At 45.2% G+C, this 25,322-nt stretch overlaps 1 protein-coding gene across 3 annotated transcripts in view; it reads left to right on the top strand.

The window, feature by feature from the left end:
- Window positions 1-24,051, top strand: part of Px (MAP7 domain-containg protein plexus) — a 100,883-nt gene extending 76,832 nt beyond the window's left edge. For all 3 annotated transcript variants that reach the window (XM_076773598.1, XM_076773599.1, XM_076773597.1), the window contains 8 exons: window positions 10,479-10,729; window positions 13,772-14,019; window positions 16,207-16,359; window positions 16,513-16,658; window positions 19,716-22,157; window positions 22,371-22,577; window positions 22,657-23,052; window positions 23,188-24,051. In XM_076773598.1, coding sequence (XP_076629713.1) covers window positions 10,479-10,729; window positions 13,772-14,019; window positions 16,207-16,359; window positions 16,513-16,658; window positions 19,716-22,157; window positions 22,371-22,577; window positions 22,657-23,052; window positions 23,188-23,387 — 4,043 coding nt within the window. In that variant the 3' untranslated portion in view covers window positions 23,388-24,051. The remainder of the gene's footprint in view (window positions 1-10,478; window positions 10,730-13,771; window positions 14,020-16,206; window positions 16,360-16,512; window positions 16,659-19,715; window positions 22,158-22,370; window positions 22,578-22,656; window positions 23,053-23,187) is intronic.
- The last annotated feature ends 1,271 nt before the right edge of the window (window positions 24,052-25,322 follow it).

The raw sequence follows: 25,322 nt of genomic DNA, 5'->3' as shown, positions 1-25,322 counted from the left end.
GGGCGAGGAGATCGAGTCGCATTGGCGTCGTCGTTTCCATTTTACTTCGCCCTTTCGATTTCCTATTCCGCGTTACACCCGGCCACGCGGCTCGTTCCATTTATTTCCCTTCGTTCCGTAATCGGAATGTCCGCAACCGGAACGTTCGAGGGGGCGGGCGGGTGGGGAAACAAGCTAAATCGTTCCAGAAATACGAATCCCCCCCGGAAACTTTGCGTTTCCCTGCGAGTCTCTTTTCCCTTTTTGTTTTTTATTCTTCGATCGTCCGTTTCGAGAAGATTTCTCGCGATAAGAGCCACCCCGTTGACGGACGAGAGCCTCCGTACGCGCACGATCGAGAACAGGGGCGGGTTCGACGCCAATGACGACGGGTAAGAGCGTCACGGCTACGACCGTACTAAAATGAAACGTATATTTGAGGTTAGGGCGGATCAGGGGTTGAGCTCGCGGACCCCCGAGTCGTTTATATGGTGATTCAATGGGGGCGCTTGGCAAAATGTCAAGGGACTCGTAAGGGGTGGCCCGAGTTTCGAGCTTCCAGGTCTCCTCGACGTTCTCGGGTTATTCGAACGAAAATTTCACCAACGTTTCACACCCTCGCGATCCCCGCGGGGACGAGAGTTTTTTCTCGTCGGTTTTCTTGGCCGACGCGCTCGGAATCGAAATATTTTTAACGCGATCCGGGGCGTGTATCGTTTCCTGGAGGAAAGAGAGAACGACCGGGGCAAATTGATCGCGGGGGTTGGAAGAGGGGTCGGAAACGGCAACGGGTTCGTTCCGGGTATCTTCTGCAACGCGTTATCGATATCGGGAACGGCGAAAATACGGATGGTCGGAGGCGGAGATAAACGCGACGGCCGATCGGGGCGAATCAATTGCTCAACTTCCCAATAGGGTTTGACCAGCGGGCCAGATAAAATGGGTACACGTTTCCCTCGAAACTTTTATTTCCGCGATCCGGTAACAGGCCGATCGCTGACAGGAGGGGCTGGCTCGATGACGCCCTGCGTCCTTCCGACCTCGATTTCACGCGACCCGTGGAATCGATGGCCATTCGTGTACCCCGCGCGACAGATGTTGATCTAACTGCGTGTGGGCAACCCTTTGTAAAAGCTGCAATTTACACGCGCCCACCTAGCGACAGAAAAATATGGGGGACGGGGCAGCGATGAGTGGTTTCGAGCGACGAGTGACGGAAGGGCAGAGGGTGGACCAACGACTCCCGTCACCGGTGATTGTTCCCGACCGCACAAAGCCACCGTCCACCGAACAAAAGGGGACCCTCCTGGTATCTGGCCCTACCCCGCTGCCAGAAGTCCACAAATCCTAGCGCTAACCCGGGTCCTTTCTAACCCACGGTTTCTCCGTAGGTCGAGCACAACCCTTTTTTAAAAAAGCGTCAGTACATGAGTTCATCGTTTTTGGGGCGCACGGTACTCGTTTTGGGTGGAGTAAACAGTGTCTGGACAGTGTATCTTGAAATCGATTCTTTCGAAATGAACTTTTGATATTTATGAAAGGGGAGACTCTTTAATACTAGGTTTACGGACACTCGTTGGGGATATTTTTATTATAATTCGCTACGTTGACAGTTGCATTAAAATGCAGTTTTTTCTTTTAATTAGAAGATACATCCATATCATTACATCAATTCAATTGAACATAAATTGCTAACAAATAATATTTATGAGTCCTATAACGTTAAGTTTAGAATCTGAATGCGTCAAATTGACGCGTACCGTAAACCTAGTGTTAAAATGAACCATCGAAAGTAGTAAATTTAGGGAGGTACGAGTGGATCATTTCGAGGGCTCATAGTACTCATCGAGAGGAGCAAAGAGTTTCTAGTGGACACATCTAAATTCATTCTACGTGAAACTAATTTCCAATATTTATGAAAAGGGAAACTCTTTAAAATACACCCTCAAAACTAGTACATTTAGATAGTTGCAAGTAGGCTATTTTACCATTTGACATTATTAGTAACGCTTATGTTATCGATAACGTTCTTTGTTATCGTAGATGATCCGGAGAAGGAATAAAATAAATGATATTCACAAGTTAACGATAATAAATGTATTTTGACGTTATTAGTTCCGTGTTTACAGTTTCTCGAAGGTTCACACTTCTTAAAACTGTCCTCCAGCCCAGTCGAGTAACAGCCAACGATCGGAGAAGCGTTTCCACCCTGCAAAATACAGGAAAATAACTTTAAAAACGAGTCCAGTAACGTACGATAGGTTGAAATCTGTGGTATCTGTTTCCAGGCCGCGTCATAAAGCCGTGGGGGTGGACGGAAGCCTTAACGCGGCGGATACGCCGCAAAATGACACGCTTCCGTCTCGGTGGCGATCGATGTTTCGTTTCCAAGCGTGGAAGCGAGCGAACGCGTGTCCGTAGGTCGATCCTCTCTGTATAATTCGCCCGATTTCCCGGTGGTTCGCCGTTTTCGGGGGTTGCGCGCCCTCTAACCGACAGGTCGTTTCCCCTTTCCGCGACTCGCCGTGGCTCGTTCTTCCGGTATCGATTTTTTCGCCGCGAAACTTGGCTTCCCGGTGACCGAGCCGCGCCGAAGGGTACCAAGAGTTCAGGGGCTTAAGCGGGAAAAGGTCAACCACGATCCGACGCGAAGGGTGGTGTCGGGTCGTTCGCTCTCTCGCTCCGTTCTTCCTGTTTTCGACCGCCTCCCCCGTCTTCTCGTTCACGTACGTCGAATGGGGAACGATCGAGGACCCCGATAAAACGACGAACGTTGTTACGGGGACGTCGTAACGACGATCCCGTCGACTTATCGAATCGTTTAAACGGTCTACTCGAGGGGGTTTGATCGGATTATCAGCGGTTCCTTCTTCCGCCCCTCGGTGACGCGTTTCCTTATCCCCTCGGAAAGGGTTGGAGAGACGTTAACTCGATTTCCGTGAAACCTCTGGCGTCCACCGCCGTTTACGGCGAAAGAGCTTGCTGGTTTAGGTTTCCAATTTCGTTCTCTTCTAATTTTATTTTCGCGTCTAGGATTACAGTAATAATTGCTAGACCTGCTCTAGTATCGAAGTGGATATACTGCTGTTTCCGAAAGAATAGGAAGAAGAGAAGTTCGTTTCTGTTCGATGCAGTAGAACCTCGATTATTGCACGAAATTGGACCCGAGAACGAGCAGTACCTCTACTTGTTGCTTAGCGACCATCCCCTCCACTTGTTGACACGCAAAGAACGAGGCTCTCGTGCGGTAATCGAGGTCCCACGGTGGTCGAGAATAACACAATTATCCAATTTCAACCCTTTGTGCTCCAAGCAATTAACGTTTGCAGTCGACTATTAGATTTTTCTCAGGCAAAAGTGCCTCGACAATTTGTCGGTCAACTTTTCTTCGGACACGCTCGTACGTAAATCAACACAGTTTTACCAACATCGATAGCTGAGGAAGGTACTTCAAAGACTTCGAATACCGCGAGAACGATCCGAACGACGTATAATTTAAGAATGCACCGACACAGAATCGTTGAATTCCGTCCATTAAATCCGAACGCCATTAAATCGAGGGTTTATCGTACAATGGTCGATTTCTCCTCGAGTATGACGGGAAAGAACTTCATCCCGCCAAGAAGGCGGACCGCGTCTCTTTCTCCTTCTGCGTTTTAATATCGCGTCGTTGGCTGGAGCGTCCTTGCCACCCTTACGGAGATCTCTTTCTCTTTCGACGTCCTCCATTTGCCGCGTGTTCTCTTGCACGCCGTGTACGGGGTGATTCGCGAGAAACGCAGCGCCTAAATATCTCTATCAGACTTTACGATACGCGTAAACACACCCATTCTCTTGCTATATCGAGAACCTCGAAAGTTTGTGCTCATTAAAATTTGTAATTTTATATTCCATCGATGTTACCCCAAACGTAAAGAAATCAATATACAAGGTGTTTGGCCAACCCTGGGAAAAATTGTAACGGGGGATTCTAGAGGCCAAAATAAGACGAAAATCAAGAATACCAATTTGTTGATGAAGGCTTCGTTAAACAGTTATTAACGTTTAAAGTTCCGGCAGAACTGAATTTTTTCTCGAAAATGCGCAAGATTTCGGGGGTATGTCTATTCACCAAAAATGATTGCAATTGACCCCCAAAGCTAACAATATTTTTTTCGTAACGATTTGAAATATTTTAATTTCGTCGAAAAATTTCACACCTCGAATTTTTTTCTAGAAAGTGGATAGGATTTCGGGGGTATGTGTAATGACCAAAAATTATTGTAATCGACTCCTGCAACCGAAAATAATTTTTCCAAAACGATTTGAAATATTTTAATTTCGTCGAAAAATTTCACACCTTCTCGAATTTTTTTCTAGAAAGTGGGTAGGATTTCGGAGATATATGTATTCACCAAAAATGATTGTAATTGACCCCCGCAACCAAAAATAATTTTTCCAGAACGATTTGAAATTTTTGAATTTAATTGTTAATAATTTTTTCACGAAGCCTTGATTTTCGTCTTATTTAGGCCTCTAGAATCCCCCATTAAAATTTCCCCCATGGGTGGTCGAACACCCTGTACATTTGCAAGAGTCCCTAACGCGGATTCGAACGTCTTTCGCCTTGAGTTCTCTACAAGAAAAATAAATAAACGCAAAACGGAGTGGCAAACACGCCGGATACCTAGCGGGACACCCTGTATAGGTATATATCCGCGCATCGAACGCGAGAATCTCGACGCCAGGCGTAATACGCGCATATTGCTCGGAATTTACGACGCTCGAGAATTCGGTGGGACGCGAAACCGCGCGCCTATATATCTCGCCAGCCTCTGCAATCCCGCCTCGTCGAGTTTCAGAATTTCAACGTCAGCTGCGTTCGAGCACGTTTCCCCCCTTTCTCGCTTTAATTTCTTCCCGTTCGATCGATAGCGCTTCGCGCGGTCCACCTACGATTACCCGCGTCTGGTTCTTCTTTCTAATTCGATCCGCGGAGACGCCAATGGCCCCTGGAATTCGAAACTCGCGCAGCCTCGATGGGGGAACGATCGCCGGTGACGGGCGTGCGGCCGCAGACCACTCGAAACTTTGGCACCAGCGGCCAGGAAATATTCCCGGACGCTCGATGGAATTCCCAGCGACCGGTGGGCTCTCGTGTTTTTTTCGCGAACGGGCAGAAACCCAACGACGGAGGGAAAAAGCGAGGTCAATCCCATCCAGAAGGGGAGCCCTTTGACTCTTTTACGCGCGGATAATAATTTCATCCTTTGCAACCGTCTCGTTTTCCCCCCTCCGAGCTTCGATCGACGTCGAAATTACGCGTGTTGCGTGAAACTGGTCGTTCCTGGCACCCAGCGATGGAATTCGTCCGAAAACGGGCGCGTCCTCGATAAAGCGCTCGAGTTCGACGCCACTGGGAGCGCTTTAACGAGGTAGGTCGCGGATTTGAGCCCTGGAGTCGATCTTCCTCGTTGTGTTTCTCAGGGTATACTTGGTAGAGTATTGTTCTCAAGCTAGTGAGGTTTTCACTATGAATAGAACCTAGTTTAGACTATTTTTAATTACAGTTCTGGGAGGGAGATCTTAATAGACGATCTATTTGAATTTTCTGCGGGAATATCAATGTAACGAAATTTAACGTGTTCATTTAAAATTATTGCAAAGTCGATCGAAGAACTTCGAATAAAATATTTAAAAAGCTTCGCTAAATATGGAGGTCTATCGGTCTGCTAGCAGAATTGGTAATTTGGAGTTTATCTAGACAGTGTCTTAGAGCAACAATTATGGAACGAAACCACCCTCACACTCGCTATGAATAAGAATTCCGTCTATCTTCGACGTTCGTCAGTCAGAGTTTCGCGTTGTGAAATTTATCGACAATGTTTCCACCTGTTGTTTATCGTCTTTCGACCGAGGGAGGGACAAAATATCGCGCGTGTCACCCTCGTCGAAGAAAGTACAAGCGATCGAATAGGTAAAAGGGTATCTTCCAAGCCTGGATACACACCGATTTTCGTCGATCGAACGTTTCATCGTGCTTGCAAATTCCGCTCGTTTCTCTGTTCGTCGATTCTCGACGAAACCGTGTTTCATGCTCGCCGTTTCGTATTTTGATGCTCGTCGCGCATTATTCCCGCGAATCGAACGCGGGAAGCGTGTCCCAAAACTCGCGGAAGAAATTTTGATCGCTTCCAGCGTCCGTTCGATGGACAATATACGCTCGATAAAAAAACGAACCGAGTTTATTGTTCGTCGTTTCGACGCAGTTTCGAAAAATGTGTGTTACGCGGCTTCGATTTGATGATTAAAAACTGGATTTCTCGGTATCTATTCAGAATTTGATTCCCTCTGAAAAATTAAACCAGGTGCAAATATTCGATTCTGTTTTCGCGCGATTCAGTGAAAAGAGACATTTTTGTATACCGTTAGGGCTCTAAATAAGCAGGGAGCCCGCGAGTTCGAAGCCTTAAAGGCCCCCCGGAGTCTTAAAGCTTTGTATTCCGAAGCTTCGCGTGCAAACTTTCAGGATCCCGCCTTTAAGATTGATCCTTAAAGCTTCGGAGAGCGAAGTTTTCTACGTCGCTGCCGGGGGAAATCGTGCTTTATCGCTCCCTCGAGCGTCCCGTCACTCTTCGCGACGCGTAACGTCGGGTTATCGAGGGTGAAACGTTTTCGTTTCACAATTTTACCGGGAAAACGACGTCTCGATCCTCCTGGCGCGATCGACGACGGGGTCAGATCAAAAAAATGCAACCGTTACTTCGCTCGACACTCGACGATATACGAGAGAGACCCATAGAAAATGTAAACAAGCAGGCAGAAGTGAAGGAATAATTTTGATTTAGCTTCAAAGAGATGCTCGACAAAATATGTTAACAGCTAGTGGTCGCCATATTACCTAGACTACAATCGTCACTGAAAATGATTTTTGTAACATAGTAAGACGGTTAGGAAGTCCAACAGTCGAAGATCACGTCGGAGTCTCTAGTCTGCTTTTGCATTCGGTTCGTGGTCGAAGGGGTTAAACGAGGCTCGGTGAAATCGGTTTGGCAAGTCGCGGAATCGGTCGCGAATTACAGGGTGGCCTGTACGTATCGGAGGAGCTCGGTGAAAACACTTTGGTGTAAAAACAGAGTTAGTGGCGTAATCCCTTCCCCTCTTTATCCGTCGTCGACGTTTCTCCTGGCGTCGCGGGCTGGCTCTGGCTTTTCTCCCTCGTTCTTCTCGCGGGATGCAGGGGTGGGTGGAGGGCGGGAGGAACGGTACACGGTACACGGAGGGTCGCAGGGACTGTAGCAGGCTGGGGGATTCAGGCTCTTCCTGTCTTAGTGGTGTGGCGTTACCATGGTAACAGACTGTAAGCCGCTTAACACCACCCCCCTACACCCTTTCCACTCGCTGAGGGAATCCTTGTGCTTCCGACGTCGAGTCAAACCCGCCCCCGCGTGGGTGAATCTCGCTTTCTCTTTGCTCTGTTCCCTAACCCGCGCTCCGCGCCCTTCGCCACCTCGTCTGCGTTCAAGAGCAACGTCCACGCTAGTTTTTTGCGCTCCTAACGAGGGGTCAAACGTCCCTCCAAGAATCATCGAACCAACCCTCCAGCCACGCCGACTTTCGGGATATTACGAACGGGGAACGCGATTGTTAACCGTCTCGATAGGATCTTCGTGCGAATTCTTCGCTCTATGCACGCGGTGGGCTGTCTTTTTGGGCGGAAATGGATACAAACACACCGAAACTGTACCAAAATGGCGTCGAAGAAGAACCAGGATCCTCGTGCACCATTCTAATGAATTCTCTGACTCTACGCACACGTGTGCTATCTTTCTGGTCAGGAATAAGCATAAACACACTATGCAGATTGTTCGAAGCTGTACCAAAATGGCATCGGAGGAGAAAAGAAGGGGTAAAGAGGGACGAAACCAATAACGTCGAGGAAGAATCGTCGTCGCGTGTCGCGATATTAAAAGCAACGCGGTAAAATATGCCTCCCGCTGCGATTCGTTCCGAGTTTCGATCATCCTGGGTCTCCCCTCCGCCCCCGCTTATTTGTTCCACGGAGCGGGAAAGGGGCGGAAAGAAAGGTTATTAAGACGACGACGGGGGGTACGAGTGAAAAGAAATCGCGTTCCGAAGTCGAACGTTTTCGCGGGTTGGGTTAGGGGAGGAGGGGTCGAATCGAAGGGGAGAAACGAGACACGGGGGGATGGGGAGGCAGAGTCGCGTGTCCGTCGAGAGGAGACGACGGTGTGTGCGGCGCAATGCTGACGAGGAATTGAATGGAGGGTGAAAACCGTCCTCGGGTATCCTCCTCCGTCCTTGTTTTCTCGTTTTAACTGGATGGGAGAGCGCAAGAGAGAGGAGAGAGGACCGTTTGCTCCCGATGTCTTCGTCGATCACCGTCCCGAACAAAGGACCACCCGGATGCCGACGTGTCCTGGGCTCGTCCTTGATTTATATAAAAAAAAGAAAAGTGGAAGAGGAAGCGGATTGGGGGAAAAAAGAGGGCAGAAGAAGAATGGATTCGCGATCCGATGTCGTCTCGATAGAGATCGAATCGCGCCAGCGCCGCGAAAAGCCCGCCCCGGAGATCAAAGAAGCCTCCGGGGAGGAATTTTGTTCCTTTTGAGGGCCCTTCCGGTCTCCATTAATCACTATTTTTTAGTCGCCACGGTATCTGCGTTCCTCGGTAATCGGTGGATTGTATCTTGCAAAATTATATATATTCTTCTTGAGATCAAGCGAGTAGTGTCGCGTTGTACGACGAAAAGTTGGGTCCTTTAACACGTTCACTGTCCACGACCCGTATATGGGTCACATCACCACGCTATTGCATATGCTGCTGAGAGACCGGACAGTGAACGTGTTAATCCTTTATTTATTTATTTGTTACACACTCTGCTACCTTTCAATATTAGTTTTCTATAGTTGTTGATAGGTGAAGATAAAAAAATTAAAATCGTGCCAACGAAGGCGGAATTGGAAAAAAATTTTATTTTAATAAACTTGCCGACCTTGAGGTCGCAAAAACGAATAGGTGGAGAACGCCTCGCGAGGCGTTTAAACGGTTGGGCGGGGGACTTTGGTCGCGCAATTACGAAGGAAATTGTAAACGCAGAAACGGCGCGCGACCATGTTGAAAAATATCGACGCGAGCGATTTGTAATTACCCCGGACCGTACAGAGTTATTGCCTTATTGTCGGGTTGTCACGTTCCCGCGCGACGGATTAAAAACTGCAATTTATGTTACGTCCGGGATCGTAGAAAATAATTAGCGTCTGTCGGCGCTCGAACGATACGCTATTATCGCGCGGACTAATGCTTCCTCCTCCCCCCCCTTCTCTTCATGGTTATCGTAATCGCGCCGACGAATTATGCATTCCCTTTCAGGAAAACCGAGATCAAAGAGGTCGACGGTTACATTCATCCGACTATGTATCGACTTTATTTTAATAGGAGGACCCCCGCCACGTTTAAATCCGGCCAGACAACGCGAGTATTAAAATATCGTTGCAAAGAAAGGGTGGACGCACGGTTACAAAGTCGCTAAAACCGAATTAATTGCAACCCCCCTCGTTGTTGCGTTTTGTTTCGAAAAATTCTGTCGTTAATCCCACGTGTACCAATTACACCCCTAATACCATCGATAGATACTGACAATGGGGGTGTAAATTGATTATTTACGATGTTAACACGTTCACTGTCCATGACTCGTATACGGATCATGGCACCACGCTTTTGGATATGTCGCTAAAAATCCGGACAGTGAACGTGTGTAAATCTTATATAGGATGTGACTTTGGATCTTATACCGAGTTCGAGACTGTACCTAGTTGTTGTAAGATTGTTTGGAAGTCATAATAGATAACGCATACGTAATTTCCGGGTTAAAAAAAGGCATTTGATCGATCACGATTGGATCATCGTAATTATAATAGCAAGGTCGCCTAATCATCGACAAGTGTAACACTCGCGAAAGGTCAAGATCTACGACGTTCGCTGGAAGAACCGATACAGATCGATGGATAATTTATCGACACGTTATTTGCATTCTGCGCGTTTTTTTCCTGCCTATCGACTGCACGGCATGACGCGTTATTAAACAATTATGTTCCTCGCTCGATATGCAGGAATAATTAATTCCCATCTAACAACTTTTTCGCGTTTTTCTGCCCGACGACCTCCGAACCCCGCGGGGAAATTTATGTATCCTTGCTCGCGATAAGATACTTTTTCCTGCTGCTTTAATCGTGTCGTTTGTTGAGATAATCGAACGATATTTCTTCAGCGTTAACAATAGACGCGTCTTCATAGCGAAAACACGAGAAGCCCGATCGACGCGTGTTTCTGGAAATAAAAAATGCATTTAAGGGTTGAAAAGAACAAAAGACTTTCTATTCACGCGTACGGTCTCACGAGAATTAGCAAGGACACGTAGTAGCAAGAATGTTAAGCGATATATTCGTAAGGGTAGGCCCAGAAGGACTCGTCTCATTGATCTCTCGACCTCTTTCAGGTCTCCAGCCTGCCAGCACCAAAGCGCAACCCACCACGATCAGCAAGTCTCACAGACCCAGTTCCGGTGTTTTACCTCAGGGTCATACCCCTGGCCCCGGTCCAGGTGCTCAGCAGAACAGCAGAAGCTTCGCCGCCGCTCTAAGGAACCTGGCTAAGCAGGCAGGCCCAGCACCTCAGGAAGAAGAGCCCCGCGCGAGTCCCAAGAATCGAGCACCGCCTCCTCTGGTCAGAGGTCCTTCCCCTGCCAGGGTGAGTAATCGCGCGACGATCCGACGACCTGTGTGTCCCCCTTTTTTCTTCCATTATCCGCTTTCGCGCGACCGACTAAACGTGTGTAGCCTGTCCACTTTGGGGACCTAACAAAAGGTCCCCACAACCTTTCCCTCCCGAGCGGCCGCCGGAGGCACCTTTTCGTAACCGTCCGATTCCCCGTACGGGACAACCAACAGAAAAATATCCTACCACGCGCGATCATGGGACGTTAAATTTGCTTAAATAATTCCCAACTGCACGAGCACGACTCATCAAAAGTTACTCGCAATTGTATTGTGCTTATTCTCTACTTTAACCCTTGAATGGATTATTGCAAGCTTAAATTAATATTTAATATTCCCCATTTGATGAAAGTTAACACGTTCACTGTCCGTGACCCGTATACGCGTCACAGCGCCACGCTTTTGGATACGCCGCTGAGAGACCAGACAGCGAACGCGTTTACGTTAAGTAAAATAATTTAGTTGAGATCGAGAGTCCACTCGAGGGTTAACGTAAGCACTTTACACGTTTGTTTACGCGTTAGCTATGATCTCGAGGTTACCGGAACGCGGGAATAAAATTTATTTTCACGAGGATCGAACCATCTATTTTGGACTGGCCTGTATAAACCTCGCCTCGATGTTACGGAGCGACCGGAGGTACGTCTTTCCTGCCAATTTCCATGGTGAGCTCATCCGAGCGGCAACTCATCGCCGGTTCGCTCCGCGACTTCGTAGCGAGACTTCGCGATAAACTGAATGCGTTTCGTAACGTTCGAACGCCGGGGGATGAACGTGAACCGAAACGAAGCGAATTATTACGCGAGGGGAAGCGATTCGTTGCTTGTCCGAATATATCCGGGAGTCCTTGTATTCTTTTTTTCCTTATCGAATGATCCTCTTCCGCCCCAGGGACGAATCTCAGGAAGGACGAACGAAATTTTTGAGGGGGCTAGGGGGTAAAATGACAACCCCACAACTCCACAATTATTAACTGTTAACTGTTACATTTTAATGGGGGATTCTAGAGGCCAAAATAAGACGAAAATCAAGAATACCAATTTGTTGATGGAGGCTTCGTTGAAAAGTTATTAACAACTAAATTCAAAAATTTCAAATCGTTCTGGAAAAATTATTTTCGGTTGCAGGGGTCGATTACAATAATTTTTGGTCATTACACATACCCCCGAAATCCTACGCAGTTTTGAGAAAAAAATTCGAGGTGTGAAATTTTTGGACGGAAAAAAAAATTTCAAATCGTTTTGGAAAAATTATTTTCTGTTGCAAGGGTCAATTACAATAATTTTTGGTCATTACACATACCCCCGAAATCCTACGCAGTTTTGAGAAAAAAATTCGAGAAGGTGTGAAATTTTTGGACGGAAAAAAAAAATTTCAAATCGTTTTGGAAAAATTATTTTCGGTTGCAGGAGTCGATTACAATAATTTTTGGTCATTACACATACCCCCGAAATCCTACGCAGTTTTGAGAAAAAAATTCGAGAAGGTGTGAAATTTTTGGACGGAAAAAAAAAATTTCAAATCGTTTTAGAAAAATTATTTTCGGTTGCAGGAGTCGATTACAATAATTTTTGGTCATTACACATACCTCCGAAATCCTACGCAGTTTTGAGAAAAAAATTCGAGAAAGTGTGAAATTTTTCGACGGAAAAAAAAATTTCAAATCGTTTTAGAAAAATTATTTTCGGTTGCAGGAGTCGATTACAATAATTTTTGGTCATTACACATACCCCCGAAATCCTACCCACTTTCTAGAAAAAAATTCGAGAAGGTGTGAAATTTTTCGACGGAAAAAAAAATTTTTAAATCGTTTTGGAAAAATTATTTTCTGTTGCAAGGGTCAATTACAATAATTTTTGGTCATTACACATACCCCCGAAATCCTACGCAGTTTTGAGAAAAAAATTCGAGAAGGTGTGAAATTTTTGGACGGAAAAAAAAATTTTTAAATCGTTTTGGAAAAATTATTTTTTGTTGCAGGAGTCGATTACAATAATTTTTGGTCATTACACATACCCCCGAAATCCTACGCAGTTTTGAGAAAAAAATTCGAGAAGGTGTGAAATTTTTGGACGGAAAAAAAAAATTTCAAATCGTTGTGGAAAAATTATTTTCGGTTGCAGGAGTCGATTACAATAATTTTTGGTCATTACACATACCCCCGAAATCCTACCCACTTTCTAGAAAAAAATTCGAGAAGGTGTGAAATTTTTCGACGAAATTAAAATATTTCAAATCGTTCTGAAAAAAATATTGTTAGCTGTGGGGGTCAATTGCAATCATTTTTGGTGAATAGACATACCCCCGAAATCCTACCCATTTTCTAGAAAAAAATTCGAGAAGGTGTGAAATTTTTCGACGAAATTAAAATATTTCAAATCGTTATGAAAAAAATATTGTTAGCTGTGGGGGTCAATTACAATCATTTTTGGTCATTAGACATACCCTCGAAATCCTACCCACTTTCGAGAAAAAAATTTAGTACGTGCGGAACTTTAAACGTTAATAACTTTTTCACGAAGCCTCAATCAAGAAAATAGTATTCTTGATTTTCGTCTTATTTTAGCCTCTAGGATAGGACAGAAAGACGGAAAAAACTGGAAAATGTTTAGTATAGGAAAAGTTTAGCTAGAGTGAAAGAGGGTAATAAATTCAAGAGGGTCGCCTGGCCCGGATCGGGGTGGTCCAAGGCCCAGGCGAAACCTTGAAAGAAAACAGGCGCCTCGTACGGTTCTGGTCGCCAAGTGTTTAACAGGACGACCAGGTTCGCACGAGACCCTGGGAAAATGGGAAAATAGAAAGCTTAAAACTAGCCTTGCATTTCATTCCCATTCACACTCTGGCAAGGGCGTAGTGGCTGTACAATGGCCGCTACACTTTAAAAAAATTCATTATTAGTAGAATCCCATTAATGTGCGCGTTTGCATGTGTAGTTCCCCTTCCTGGTCCTGCTCTTGGTTGTCTCAGCGATTGGAAAACGGTGACGATTAATAACCACGTGGTATTTGTATTTTAGGAACGATCCACCCACGAGAGAAGACCAGAAGAGACTCCCTCCTTGTACACGACCGCCAGGCCAGCGGACACCAGCAACCACAGCGTAACAGCCGCAGCTTCCGAATTGCTGGCACGTTCTGGCTTTCAGCCGTACCGGCCCGAGCATCATCCGGCTCATGCTCCGCCGGCCTTTGCCTTGGACCCTGCGGCCTACAGTCACTACCACCACGGTCTCTATCCACCGCCACACCTCCAACACGCTTATAGGTAATTTCGCGACACTAGCCAATCGCGTCGGTAATTCCTCGCTTAATAGTTGAAAAATTGGAGACTTGGTAAAGTCATCTTGGACCCTTTGGGCGCGGCTGCCCCCTCTGAGAAGTCATCATAGACCTAGCAACACACAAAGGAATTGCTTCAAACTGATTAGATGTGGCAAAGACTCAGTATACGTTTCCTTGGAGTTGAACCTATTTTGTATGAAAATCTGTTCCAGTTGCTATGTCGTAGGCGATCAAAGAGAAGCTATTTGTCCTTTATTAGTTATTGGAGATGTACTTCTGAATAAGAATTCTCCCTGTCTGTGGGTACGTGCATGGAAACATCAAAGGGACGTTGCACGAGTACCAGCGTGTGTCGAGACTATTGTGTATTTTGTATTATATCTTTCTGCGAGTAATATCAACCAATCTGTGCAGTTTGGACTGGAGAAGCAATAAACAATGATTCGAAGCATTCCCTGATCGCGTAACTCTGTTAGAAATTATGTCATTAAACGAGGAATTATTGTATCGCGATCTTGTATTCAGTGTAATAAATATGTAGCTCGATGAATTAGAAAAAATGCAGCGATGGACGCTTGGGACCCAGTCTCTTCTCCCACCAGGCGTTTATATTATTCAGCACATTATAAACAGTTATGTTAAGAGATGTCACGTGGTCTTAAGAGAATCAGATAAAAATTACTAATGAGTCTACTAGCAGTTACTCCTGTTAACTAATCAATCAACATCTCTGGGCACGGCTCATTATCCTTGCAACATATCTTTTTTAGTTTTAGAAAACATTACAGTTTTATTCTATAGGCGATATTTATTGAGTCGAGTCAGCCCTGACCTACATATGTGTCAGAGTGAGCGCATTAAAAAGAGAAAACGATAGGCTGCAGCGCGCCATTTTTAATTATTTCTCAGGTGACTAGCTTCTCGAGGGAACAAAAAAGTATCTACGACTGTCGATGTAGATTGATTTCATTAGCAGCAAGAAGCCCGAAGATCTGTATTAATCCAAAGGCGTAAATCTTTGTACATAATTTTTATTGGTTTTAAACTACACGTATGTAGAGATTCATACTTGAGAAATTACAAACTTCATAGATTAAAGTCCTTCTATACAGGGTCATGTATCATAACTAAGAATGTTGATATTAACACGTTGACAGCTATAATGGTCACTGATGACTGGCACTTTAAACTTACACTGATCGAAACGCTTAGATGGAACGATCATTAATATTTATATGCTTTTGAATAATGTAAGAGTAATTAGAAATAATGTAGATTAATAAGTACATCTTTAAACTTTCGAACATTTTGATTTGACGTACAATATGTTTAAAAAAAAAACGATGAGGAAATCTAACGCGGCAGTCAACGTGCTAAATCGATATTTTCCAATCATGCTTAAAAAGTCTTTATAAAAATATGGAAATATTCCGATACACGATATTCGTAAAACTGCAGTAAAAGGGGATATTAATAGAAGAATATGAACATGCGACACAAATGATTCTGTTACGCCCAAAAAATTGAGTTTCATAAAAAACGAGCGAATACACGCTAAATGAACTTCAGCAGCCACGCCATGTTATTTTCAGCCAATGTGTTATTACCGAATAAAATTCGGACACTGAAAAACAGACGACATTTTTAATTCGTATAATTTGTCATATGTTTTGCTTTTCTTCGTTCTTGGATAAATTCTAAATTAAGAACCCGAATCACGAGTATCCACACAAAACATTAATTTTAACCCTTACGTGGATTATTGGGGCCGCTGCACATGTTTAAACTAATATTGTATAATACATGACAATGTAATTATTAGAAAATTTATGTAATCCTCCATTAGTTCATTATTTTTTAACCAGTTAACTGTGTCCCTCCGTATGTCACGAAAATCGATCGAGCACAGAGTAAGTGTTGCTGTTAAAATATTACATCAAAAAGATAAGTTTATTTTATAAAACTCGTCATGACAACTTCTCCATGTCGAGTATACTCGTCGAACACAGTTAACTGGTTAAATGAAAAGAATGAGGAAAATAATTCAGTTGAGATCGAGAGTCGCATTTGAGGGTTAAATAAATTAATTTGCCCGTCTCTGATCAGTGTTCGCCATTTCCCCTCGGTCAGATATCAAATTTAATCACGTTCTTTCGTTGGTGATTGACAGATTAGAGGAACAGTTGTATTTGGAACGGTGTGGAATGCTGAGACAGCCGTTGTTTCCCGGGCTACCGTCGTACCCCCTGTACGGGCTACGATATAATCCGGACATGCTACCACCGGCATCCCTCGGACTCATGTCTCCCGTGATACACGAGAGGTAAGTGAAAATCCAAAAACAAAAGAGATCCTCTAACGATATAGCGAGAACGTCCGTGACGAAAATTTTCGCGGGGCCCACCTCACCAACGCGCGCGTCCCCCCCCGTTGGATCGTTTCACGTTTATAAACGGCGACACGAATCTCGTTTCAGACTGAAACTGGAGGAGGAGCATCGCTTAAGGCAGGCACGGGAACAAGCTGCACTGCGGGAGGGGGAGGAGAGGAGAAGAGCGGCACGAAATTCAACCCCCGCCGCCCCGGTACCAGCGCCTACACCTGCATCCGCTGATACTGCAGGTGAGCGAGTCGCTCCACCCCCCACTGCCTTTCATTAAAAAGAAAGCATCGATTACGAGCGATCGCGAGACGTCTCTGTCCCGCCGTCGTTTCTCACGCGCCGGAAAATACTCGTTTCTTTTCCTCCTGCGAGCGCGGTCACGCGCCATCGTCTCCGCTCTCGACACAACGTCCAACCGCGAACAACAAATTCCTCTCCTTCTCTCCCTCCCCAATCAAACGCCCCCCCTCATCATCGCGGTATCATCGTTTCTTCCTTCCGTCTGTCTTTGTTCGAGAGACCCCCCCCGCCGTCACTCACCACCCCCCCTCATCGTATCGTTTCCGTTCGCCACAGTGTTCGTTTTCCATTGGAATCTTTTTATCTTGTTCTCGGTTTTAGTCCCATAATCGGTGCCAAGCGATCGAACCCTCGGCGACGAAACACGTTCGTCGGGTAACACGCTCCACGTTCGAATAAATCTGTACCGCAACCGACGAGTTCCATCCCCGTCACGGATCGAACCCGAACACACGAGCGAAGCAAGCGAGGAGAAGTCGTTGTAAAAAAAAAGAAAAAAAAAAAAAGAAAAAAAGAAAAACTATAACCTGACTGTGAATCGAAATCGACAACAAAAAAGAACATACTACGCTTCTAATTTTAATCTAGATTATAATCGAAGTTTATAGACATTGTAGTTCGTCGTTTACTTTTTTTTTTTTTTTTCTTTGTTTTTTGTTTTTTTTTTCTTTGTTTTTTTTTTTTATTCGTATGGGAGGTATAGATCGATATTTTCTAGGTAAGCGGCACCCAGCTCTCGACGGTCGAGTTTACGTTTTCACGTTTTTTGTTCCTTCTTTCGGCTAGTCGTTTCGAACTCGAGATTGAAAACGCGCTGCTGGCCACGTTAAACGCACCCCGTTGAGAGAACCGTTCGCTTCGGTAGTCGAGAGGGTGAGAGAACGGAAACGTCGTCGTGTCTATCCTACGTTCGGTTAGGATTAATCGAAGAAAAAGATAAAAGAAAAAAAAAAAAAGAAGAAGAGAGTAAGATGCAATCAATTCTCCGAGGCCCGATTTAGCTAATGATTTTTTGTTTACCTGTGGACCGAAGTCAGACTTATCGGCAGCTGCCAAGAACGACTTATCCTCTCTCTGTTCATGTCGGAAGAGTAAGTCGGCCTTCGGTCGGCCGTCTAAATCCATTTATATCGTATTCGAGGCAAATGTGTTCCAACTGATTTTTGTAGCGTTGGAATTATACCTCTTATTCATGTACAATGACAATGTTCGTTACATAGTTAATCGTTTTGTAGTTAGTAACGTCCTTAAACGGCGAAACGTCAACATAAGAGTGCACACCTTGTATGGAAACAAATAACAGAAACATATTTTTGTCGTTGTTACGATCGATAGTCCCGTTCGATGGACGACGTTGCGTCGTTGTACAACAAAAACTCATGTGTTTTCTATGAACTTCTTTTAAGCGTTCTTGTTTTGCAAATGAATTCTTTTCTTTCTCTCTCCCCCCCCCCCTGTCCCCCCTTTGGAAAAAATTCAACTTTGTATTCCAACTGGTTTTTTCATATGCGTATGTACGACATGTTTAACGTATATATTATAATTTAAAGAAAAGAAATGATAATCGGTGGTCGTAAGTCGTTGGTAAATGTACTCCTTATTTTTCATGGACCCCGTTCGATATCGTCTGATTTTTCTTCGCTTGCCTTTTTGTTCTCTTCTTTCTCCATTTTGTGGAACAACTGGTAACACCGTGAACGTCGACGAAACATTTCCTAACGCGGGAACCTACGCGTAACTCTGAAACGATCCGATCACAAAGACTTTTGTATCCTTTCCCCCAGGCGCAGTGCACTCTTGCGTTAGCTCCCGCAACTGTTTTAGAAATTTGCAATTAAACACTGAATGTCAGAATAATTTTTCTTAATTGTAGTGAACACGTATTTCATCCGTCATTGACCGAATCCACCGATGTATATAACTTTGTCAAACATGTTCTTTTATCAAAATTATACCGTTTTTATATAATTTATTATGTAAACATGTATATTTGGACTATAATTGAAAATAAACATTGCAAAAAAAAAAAAAAAAAAAAAACGTGATCAAAATTCTGCTTGACTTGGAATTCTTGACCCTCGATTCATTTTCTGAAACAGTTTTGGGGAAGATTCGGTTATTTCTGCCGGGCTTTGCGTACCGTACGTTGATTGAAGAAACATGAAAAAAAAAAGAAAAAAAAAAAAAAGAAAATTGTTGACTGCGAGCGTCCCGATAGCTAGCGAAATTTCTTTCTTTTCCGATCTATACGTTGTCCAATTATCGTGGAAAATTCGAATGGCAATCATCCCCAATACTTCGATGCGAATACATTAAGCTACTTCTTATAACGACGCGCTTGCGTGTGCACGGACCGCTTCAGGTAAGTTGAAGTGAACGAACGATCTCGTTGTTACGAAAGATTGCGATGTTCTTTCTTTTTTCTTTTTTTTTTTTTTTCTTTGCGCGCGCTTGAAGTGTTCTAGGGGGCTCGAATCCCGACGGTATTCGCGCGGAGTGGCCTGCACAGACGTTGCGTTCTAACGAGAGTTTCCATCGAGATAGCTGTCCGATACCGCGACGATCGTTTCTCGCAAAATGGTAACAGCGTTCGTGACACGCCTTAGGCTGACTCAAGAACCGATTTAACGCTTCTCCTCGCGCACGAATCTAACCGAAAGCTTGAATGCCACGCGAGGTAGTAGCTTGGAGCTAGATCACTAAGCGAAAAGTGTTGCTCTAGACCAGTGTTTCTCAACAGAGTCTGGTAAACAGGATGAGATACTTTTAGATAGTTATAGAAAACCTTTCACCGAGCGTTGTGCCAGGAATTATTATATGAAACGTTTCTCTTCTCCAAAGAGCTCCGATCGACGCGTTCACGGCCGTCCAGGGTTCCTTTGGCCGCAGTTTAAAGAAACACTGCTCTGGACGACTCGTTCGCCGTACCAAATAAGCTCTAAATAGCAGTAGATCAGTGGAAGATTACCAAGCACTGTGTTCGGGATTTGTTCCAGCTAGGAAGCCGACCATAGCGGTTCAGATGCATAGCGACCGGGAGCGAGAACGCGAGAACAGAGATCGGCCGAGCGGTAGCGGGAGCAGCGGTAGCAACAACACCAGCACCGCCAACAACAACGGTAACAATAGCGTTGGATCGGTCGGCAACAGTCACCATCAGTCCAGAAAGGAAGATCAGTCCTCCGGGCAGCCGCCCCAGCCAACCGCGCAGCCACAGTCGTCGGATCCATCCGGGACGCCAAGCATCTATCATTCCCGTTTGCCAGGCTACCCGAATCCAGCGGCTCCCATCGGGCCACCACCGTCCCTGGCCACTGCCTCTATCTGTTCCGTGAGCTCAGCCGCCATGCCGCCTCCTTTGGCTTCTACTTTGCCCCCTCTGAACCTTGGACCTCCGCCAGCCATAAGCTCAGCGCCTATCGGCCCTCCGCCTATACCTTCTATAGCCTCTATGTCATCCTTAACGCCGGCCGTAATAGGACCGCCGCCTCCACCTCCGCCCTTAAGTATGCCTCTGGCGCCGATCATTTCTATACCCTCCCTCCATTTGCCTCCCGTACCCTCGACCACCATTCATTCTAGTCAGCACACAGCTACGATAATGAGCAGCGCGACAACCACCGTTACGACCTCCATATACCATCAGCAGCAACAGCAAGTGCAACAGTCGCAACCAGCGCCGCCGCCGTCGCAGCAGCAACATCAGCAACGGAGCAGCAGCGCGAGCGGCACGACGACGACCAGCTCGTTGTCGAGCAACGGCACGATAACCACCCACGCGACGCACAGTCTGACCACGCCAAACGCCGTTCCCTCGACCATGAGCAGCGTCACTCACATGACCTTGACCCACAAATCGCCGCCGTTGTCTCACGGCGTCCACGCGTCGAGAAGCAAAGACGCGACCGCGGTACCGACGAGCACGACGGCGAACGCCTCGACCACGACCACCACGATGACCGCCATCGCGACGACCACCGCGACGACGGTCGCGTCGCAACCGGCCTTCGTCAGACCGTTCGAAGATTCCTTTCGTTCCTCGTCGAAACCCCAACAGAGGCCGATCGTGAACAGCCATAATCACAGCATAACGAGTCAGCTCTCCCATCCGGAATCGCCTATAAAGTCGCCCGCAACCACCTCGAACGCGTCCCAACCGATCGGTCAGATGATACCCGACAACTCCACCGCGGACAACTCAAAGATCAGTCTTCAGCAGTCGCTCTCCCAGCCTATACCGTACCCGCCCCAACAGTTCCATCATCCCCATATACCCGTCTCGCACGTACCTGGCCTGTACAAACCGCCCCACTTCTCCTCCACGTCCCCTCATCAGCATCATTCCCAACCGAAGATCAGCGTTCCAACGTTAACGACCACCAGCGGCACGAACGTGACCAATTCGATCTGCACGAAGCAGCAGAGCTCGCATCACGCCAGCGAAACGGGCCAGCAGCAGGCGATAGCGACGTCCCAGCGAAACGAGAGCACCGCGTCGAACGCGGTGAATTGCATAGCCGCGGAGAAAACGACGGTGAACGCGAGCTACAACAGCAACAGCCTGATCTCTAACGGCGGGAACAAGATACCGAATCACACGAACTCCCACCATAAGAGCAACGCGGACACGACGACGGCCAAGGATGGGAAACCGAACTCGTGCAACGAGAAAGTCGAGAACCACGCGAAGCAGCCAACGGCGAGTCAGAATCATTTGGGTAAGAGCACGCTGCAAGACAAGCCGTTGACTCCTCATCTGACCTACGAGCAAGGGAAAGGTCCGCCTTTTCAGCCGATAAGTTTCAATCTAGCCGAGAAGGAGATCAAGACCGAGGTAGAGTCTAATGTAACGAACGATCAGAGTAACGTTTTGTCCACATTATCGTTTCAACCGAGTTTTAAGTTTAGCATAAACGACATCGCGCAAAAACCGATAGACACCACTCAACTGATGCAGAGCATCAAGTCCGAGGAAGTGTTGCGCACCTGTCAGAACGTGTCGAACGTTCTATTGCAGATACCAAAATACCAGGAGAAACTGTTGAATTTCTCGACAGAGCTGAAAACCGCCGCATTTTGTTTCACCGACAAGTGCAATAATTTGACTGAGATTTCCGTGAAGTGCGAGCCAGCGGTGTTGAACGTGCCTGACCTGAGCAAGGCTCTAGTCAAACAGGATGTCACTGGCGACAAGTCTTTTCTTGTACCTGAGAAACCGAAAGAGTTGACGTCCTCGCTAGATCTAGCCGAGAGGAGGAGGAAACGGAAACGAGAGAGGAACGCGAGCCTCGCGTGCAGTTCCGATTCCGAAGGCGACGACGATATCAAGGACATGGATCTCTGGATCACCAAAGGTCCGCCGGCCAAGTTACAGTATTCAGAAAAAAAGTTGGCGTTCCTCGCCATGTTCGGCTTGACCACCTTGAGCAGGAGAAACGGTGAGAATCTGGTCTTGATTCGACTACCACATACTTCACATTCCTCCGTAATAAGAAAACGTAATCTCTAAATAAAACTGTCTAAAAGAGCTTACCGTTATGCATTGTCGACTATTGTACGAGATTCTTTAAATGTTCCATTGATCACCCACCCTCGATACTTCCCAACCACCTCTTCAAGCTTTTTTGTTAACGCGTTCGAGGCTGTTACAGAGATAGAGCTTTGCAAAGTGGAAAAGAGATACAGATTAAATCCTGATCCACCAGACGTACCTTTGGAACCGGAACCAGTAATCGAATCTGTATTGCCGATACCGCGTGACCATCCGGACGTGTTGCTTCATGCGCCAGACTTTGAACCGAAAGTTGGTTTCCTCAGGACCATTGGTCTCGACGTTATGCCTCCCACTAGAAGAGACGGTAAATATCCTCTACGATTCTGTTACATGTATCCTAATATATCCGAGACGATTAAACGACACTCTCGTTGAACTTACAGAGGCAGAGGTAACGTGGCAGTACGTGCTACAGGATCGTAAGAAACGGAGGAGCACGAACTCCGTGACCGCGTACTGTGAAAAAATTGCCAAGATTTATTCGAGCAGTCCTCCGTCGTTACCGAAACCAACGCAGAAGATGAGGCTATTGGACAAAGTAAAAGTGAAGCATGTTCCAGAACGGCCACCGCCTCTGCCGCCTTTGGTTCCAAGCATTTTCTCCATGTGTTATCCTGCTTTGCCCATGCCCGGCGAGAATGGCGTGAAACATCACTGCAAGGTCGTGGATATTAAGATCGTGGACGAGAACGCCGACGAGAACGTCGCTGGGAGAAGGGAAAGATCTAAATGGGCCGGGATCGAGGACATCATGTTCGCGTATAGAGAATATTCCAAAGGTAAAACCGTCAGCGAATGTCTCTTATTGTTTCGTTGAAGCGTGAATTTATTTAATAATAAATTGTATTTGTTATACTATCTGTGTTACGAATAATGTAATATTTTCTGATACGTTGGAGTGTGTTCCGTTTCAGAGAAAGCATTGGAGAAGAAAATTTTGACGAGCGAGACATCAAAACTGGTGGCACAGTCGAACAACTTGCGTTCCGAAACGATTCAGCTGGAACGAAGGATATACGAACTCTTATCCGCTAGAACGGCTCTTGATTCGGAGAGGCGAGTGCTCGGTGAAAAAATTGAAAGGATTAACGCACTTGTTAGGAACCTTAGGTAGCGACGCGCAACGCACAACACGGAAACTCATTCATCTGTGATATTATCAAAGGGTTAAGGGTCGTTAGCATACAGTACCGAGTATAAAACCTCTTACGATACTCGGGGGGGGAAGCGAACGATCGCGTGGGAAGTTTTATTGACCAAATGTACAGCAGCCTTTCGTATTGTTTTGCGACTAAATATATACATGTTATACAAACACAAAACACAATAACAGGAATTCAAGCGACGTTGAAATAGTCGCTGGAACCATCTTTATATTTCACGAACGAGAAACTGTTCAGGATGTTGTTGTAACGATGAAAGCCATATCAGCAGTATGAGAACACGTGTAAGATTGATTGTACAAAACGAAATTATACTGAAATATATGTATGCACTTCTTAGTTGTCTACAGAAGTGGCTAATAAAGATTTTATAGTTTCAACTAACGGCTCTTAGACCCTGAACTATAAATAATTGTAATTTGTATCATAATATTTTAATGAGAAATAGACAAATCGTATAACTTATTTTATTCTGCGTAATGTGGACTTTATGTCAGACAACTTGAAACAATGATATGGCGCAATTTGTATATGAGTCGATCGTTAATATTAATCGATATAAAAGAGAGGACGGAAGATCGACGTTCACCGAATCGGTTCAGTGATGATCGAAAAGTTACTCCGATATATAGACTGTGACATTTTTCTTTTCTTTTTTTCATTTTGCATCGTGATGCTCGATGGTGTATGTAAGCTCTGTGTTGATGCAAATTTCGAAGCACATTTGAAATCGTACCACAGACTGCGATTGCGATTAATCGGGATACAAGGAAAAGAATCGAAACGGTAGACTTATAACAATTATTTTTAACTTAAAGGATGTTTCGAGATAGAAATAACTCTAGTCTACGGACATTCGTAGAATACGGGAAAATCACTTCTGATTCCGAGAAATCAGAGCAGTGATCGATCCTTCCTTTCGATGTCCACTGTTCACAATAGTGAACGCGAAGGCCAGTGAATGCAAGAAAGAAAAAAAAATTTAATGTAACAACAGCAGTGAGGTACTTACAGTATAGGTAAAGTGACTTAATTTAAACGAAAACGTTGAAACATCGCGCGAGCACATTCCACGTGAAAATATGCTTGTTACCCGACCTCCAACATTCCACACGTTCGAACCGCAATCGAATCGCAAAACAATAATTGAATGCGAATAAAATTCGTTTCGTTAAAAAGAAAATTTTGTTCTTTTACATTCAACTAAATCGTAGCTATACTAATTCTTGAAGTATCCTTGTACTTGTATCTCACTCTGCTCTCTGAGTGCATCGTTCAATTATACGTCGTAACACCTGCAGTATGTATAATAGGAAAAACCATTTATAATTTTATCGTTTTGTTCATTGAGTGCCTAACGTTATCCTACATTTGTAAATATCATTATTTTTATGTATTGTATAACAAGAAGAGACCGCAAAATATTTGTTGGTCCCGATCTGGCCAAAACAAGAGCCTAGGAGTAAATTGTTGAAAATATGAACTATTCGAGTATATTTATTCCTGCCTCTGCTACGCGTGTTCACCAACGTTATTTCTGACCATTGATTACCTCCAACCTCCCAACCCATTACAGAATATGTTCTAATCCACTAAAGGATATGTGTGTATTGTAGGGAAGAAGAAAAAATCAGCAACGAATCGAGGAGTAAATGATACCGTAAGTAAAATGTAAAGAGTTTCTTTCACTTGGTTGCAAACCTTATAAAGACTAACTAAAAACGTTTGATACCAGACAGACGCCTCATTCCACTTTCTCACACTATGCCAGATCACGTGAGCTCGTACAGTTCGAAGAGTCGACGAAGACAAACTGACACAGGCCTTCTTTCATTCAACAGGCTATAACTTTGCTATTTTTACGAATTTTAATGAGTCTCGAGCCC

This window comes from Colletes latitarsis, chromosome 9 (genome assembly GCF_051014445.1).
Source record: "Colletes latitarsis isolate SP2378_abdomen chromosome 9, iyColLati1, whole genome shotgun sequence".
In the NCBI taxonomy this organism is placed as follows: domain Eukaryota; kingdom Metazoa; phylum Arthropoda; class Insecta; order Hymenoptera; family Colletidae; genus Colletes; species Colletes latitarsis.
This window is presented reverse-complemented; position numbering and strand designations above follow the sequence as displayed.